The sequence below is a fragment of the Lipotes vexillifer genome, unplaced genomic scaffold (assembly GCF_000442215.2).
Source record: "Lipotes vexillifer unplaced genomic scaffold, Lipotes_vexillifer_v1.1 scaffold426, whole genome shotgun sequence".
Classification (NCBI taxonomy): domain Eukaryota; kingdom Metazoa; phylum Chordata; class Mammalia; order Artiodactyla; family Lipotidae; genus Lipotes; species Lipotes vexillifer.
Window position 1 is genome coordinate 2,679,319 of NW_006779491.1, and position 3,992 is coordinate 2,683,310.

General features: G+C 61.6%; 1 protein-coding gene across 1 annotated transcript in view; it reads right to left on the reverse strand.

Moving 5' to 3' along the window:
- The window catches only part of SBK1 (SH3 domain binding kinase 1), a 3,695-nt gene extending 413 nt beyond the window's left edge, over positions 1-3,282 (reverse strand). The window contains exons 1-3 of the mRNA XM_007452818.1: positions 3,057-3,282; positions 1,415-1,617; positions 3-676 (exon numbers count right to left, since the gene is read on the reverse strand). Of these exons, the coding sequence (XP_007452880.1) occupies positions 3-676; positions 1,415-1,617; positions 3,057-3,282 (1,103 nt within the window). The remainder of the gene's footprint in view (positions 1-2; positions 677-1,414; positions 1,618-3,056) is intronic.
- Positions 3,283-3,992: the final 710 nt, after the last annotated feature.

Here is a 3,992-nt window from a genome sequence, read left to right on the forward strand (position 1 = left end):
CGGGGGCCGCGGGCCGGGAGCCGCTGCCGCTCTCGGTCAGCACCGTCCGCTTGAGCGGCCCGGGCGCCTCGAGGCGCAGCGGCCCCGCGGCCGGCGGGCGGTCCCCGGCGGGCTTGCGCGCGCGGTGCGAGGGCCGGCGCCGCAGCTCGGACGTGAGCTCGTGCTTGAGGAAGCGGAAGACCTCCTTGGCCGGCCCGCGGCGCTCGGGCTCCAGGGCCAGGAGCCGCTGGAACATGCGCAGCGCCGGCTCGGTGAAGCGGCGCCACTGCGACGGCAGCCCCGGCAGGCGGCCCCGCTGCCAGCGAACGAACTCCTCGAAGAAGGCGTCGGCGCCCGAGGCCGCCTCCCACGGGAAGTTGCCGGTGAGCACGCAGAAGATGAGCACGCCGAAGGCCCACACGTCCACACCCGTGTCCACCGCGAAGCCGTCGGCGCGGCCCGCCTGGCACACCTCGGGCGCCGTGTACGGGATGGTGCCGCTGACCCGCTTCACGCGGCAGCCCACGCGGCGCGTCATGCCGAAGTCGGCCAGCTTCACGCGGCGGCACTCGCGGTCGAACAGCAGCACGTTCTCGGGCTTGATGTCGCGGTGCACCAGCTGCCGGCCGTGCATGAAGTCCAGCGCCAGGCCCAGCTGCTGCACACAGCGCTTCACCGTGTCCTCGGGGAGCCCCACCTGCGGCCGGCCAGACGGGAGAGCCGATCAGGGGCGCCGGGCTGCCCCAACCCGGTCCTCTCCTTCCCGTCCCCGCCACCGCTCGCCTGAACTCCCTCCGGGTCCCTTTCCTGGGCAGATCCGGTGCCAGCCACCCTCCCTCATCCCAGGCTCCCTCCCTGGCCCCGTGGTTTCCCACCTTCCTCACCTTCCCCGCAACAACTGTCCAGAGCGCCTACACTGCGCCAGGTGCTTTGCTAAGCGACCTATCCCGCACGACTCAACTCTGCAGCACATGTTACATGCCCGTTTCCCTTACACCGAGGCCTTGTCACTTACCCAGTGAGCGGCAGAGCAGTTTCACCCTGGCCGACTGCAAAACCAGGTGCCTGGAGTCCCCCCGGGCACTCTCCCCACTCCAGGGCACCTCCTCTGGTGGCCCTGCCACCGCCCCTCTTGGGTCCCCACCTGTTGCTATGCAACTGCGGAGGAGGGGGCTGCTGGACTTCATCCCATCACCCTGGCTGCTCCTCATCTCAGTGCATCATCTGGCTGATTGTGGGGGTGTCTGTTTCCCCCTCTAGGACCAGAGCAGGACCTCGTCTGGTTTGCTGTGTATCCCCAGCCCTCCAAACAGTGACTGACATACAGTAGGCGCCTAATAAACGATTAAGTCAGGAGCCGCCTGACTCCTCCTCGACTCTCATACTCCGGGGACCCAGCAGACAGTCTCCCCTTCCTCAGCCACCACCCACGTACCTGAGGAGGAATGATGTCAAACAGGTCCCCGGCAGGCGCGTACTCCTGAGCAAAGACGTAGCAGTCCTCGGTCTCAAACACTACGTCGAAGACCTTGATGATGAAGGGGCTGGAGGAGAGGCTGCTGGTGACGCTCACCTCCCGCAGGAAGGTCTTCAGCTTAGTTTTGTTCTTGTTCACAAACTTCAGTGCCATCTTTGTGCCTGGCCAGGTGACAGTGACAGTGGTGAAGACCCCTCTCCCTGTACCCCTGCACCTCACACACCCGTGCCTGTCTGCACCGCCTGCCCCAGCCACAGTGCACGATGATGGCCCCAGCAGGTGTGACTCTCCGCATCTCACAGGTAGGAGACTGAGGCCCAGAGAGGGGAAGGAACTTGTCAAAGGCCGTGCAGCAAGTCAGGGGTCAGCCTGGGTCCTCCACGCCCAGCCTGAAGCCCTTGATGAGGAGGGCCTGTTGCTTCCTCCACCCTCTCATTTTCTTCCTGACGTCCTGTGTACCTATTTATCCGTCTATCTCGCCCGCCTAGAAGGCTGCTCCCTGAGTACAGGAACCTTTGTCTTGTTTGCCGCTGTATCTCCAGTGCCGACAGAACAGTCTGGTGCATAGTAGGTACTCAACAGATGCTTCTTAAATGGATGAATAAATAAGAAGGAACTAGACACAGAGAGATGAGGACCTGCAAGGCGCACGTCCCTGACTCTGAGCTTGAGCAGGCATCTGTAGCCACCTGGGTGCATAGCTGTGTGACACACGTGTGTGTCCACAGAGCACTTACACATCACAGGTCTGCCTTCTGCACTTCATATGCACAGCTCACTCTTCATTAGGACCCTATCAGCTGGGCATTCATGCTACCCTATTTTACAAAGGAGGAAACCTAGGCACAGAGAGGTTAAGTCACTTGCTCAAGGTCACACAGCAAGCAAGTAGCAAAGCTCAGGTGACCCCATGTCCAGTACTCCTCCTGTTGTCCCTGTCTCCTCTGTGTGCAGCTGTGGACGCCCATGCAGCCCCTGTCCCTGACTGGCTGTGTGGGCACTGCTGTGAGCCTACACTGTGGGGAAGGCATCAAGTTCAGGGGTTAAGCAAGAAGGCCCTGGAGCTGATTACTGGGGTCTCATTCTAGCTCACTCCCTCTGTAGCTGCACCACCTTGGCTGAGTGATTGAAGCTCTCTGGGTCTCAGAGTTCTCAGTGACCTGAGAAATGGAGACAGCCACAATGACCTCACAGGGCCCTCTCCCACCCGTTGTAAGCATGGTGCCCTGTTCCCGAGGACACCCTCAGCTCGGTCCACCTCCCTGGGGGCTGCTGTCACCGATATGCTGGTGATTCCCCCAGACACCACCGCCAGCCCTGACCTCTCTCCTGACTCCAGGTGTCCCCGGGCACATCCCCTTGGCTGTCCCAAAGGCACTCTGGATGGCCCCAAAGCAGCCCACCCTCCAGTCTGAGCACTCTGCCCAGAGATTGCTCCCTTGTCCCATCTGCCTGGTCCCCTCCTCCCTGGGCCACTTCAGGCCACATTCTCTCCACGTGGACCACTGACTCTGCCTCCTGCTGGCCTCCTGGCCCCTACAGAGAGCCCCAGCCAAGTCCCCACTCCTGTCTTAGAGCTGGCCACCCTGCAGACACTCACCTGTGCCTTTGTAGGCTACCAGGTCAACCTTCCCATAGGTGCCCTTGCCCAGCTCCCGGACGAGTTCGTAGTGCTTGGTGACGTCGCTTGCGGCCAGCGTGCGGAGGGTCAGCGCTTGCATGTCTTCAGTGAGGAGGGGCACGCCTGCACCCAGCCCAGGGGCGGTCCCTGGCCCACAGCAGGGCAGGGAGTGGGGCGGCTCGGGCTCTGGGCAGCCCACGCTCATCTTCTCCCTGGTGTGTGGCATGGAGTGTGACATCAAGCCAGGGCCTACTCCTCCCTCCCCAGGGCCCAGGATCCCCAGGGCTGAGTCCGAAGCCAGGCTGAAGGTGACCACGAGGGGGCAACAGGCATCTTTGCTGCATCACCTTTACCCCAAAGCTTCAGGGCCAGGCCTCAGCCAGCACTCCCCAGAGACACAGCCACTGCCTCCCAGCCCCCAGTGGTACTTGGGTACTGCTGGCCTGTCTCGTGCTATCATCCAAACACTGTGTCAGGCAAGACACACGTTTTTATGTCACACAAAGACACACCACATACTGAGTTCACATGAGTGCTCCAGTTCACAAGTACTGATCAGCACCTGCTGTTCGCCAGGTGCTGTTTGGAGCCCTGGGGACAGTGCACTGAACACATAGACCAGACTCCCACCCTCACAGGACTTACGTCCAAGGGGGGAAATGGACAAAACACAGTGAACCCATGAATGATATATTATGATAAAAGGTGACATGCGCCATAGAAAAAATAAGGCAGGGGGAGGGGCAGACGAGGTCTGAGGGGAGGGGTCTCAGACGAAAGTCTGGCAGGGTGGTGCAGGTGTGGCCACACCCTCATCACAGCATTAATCCCTCCCCCAACCTCAGAGGACAACACAGAGCCTGGCTCAGGTACACACAGCTACAGCTGTAGCCCCAGGGCCCCACCCAGGCTCCC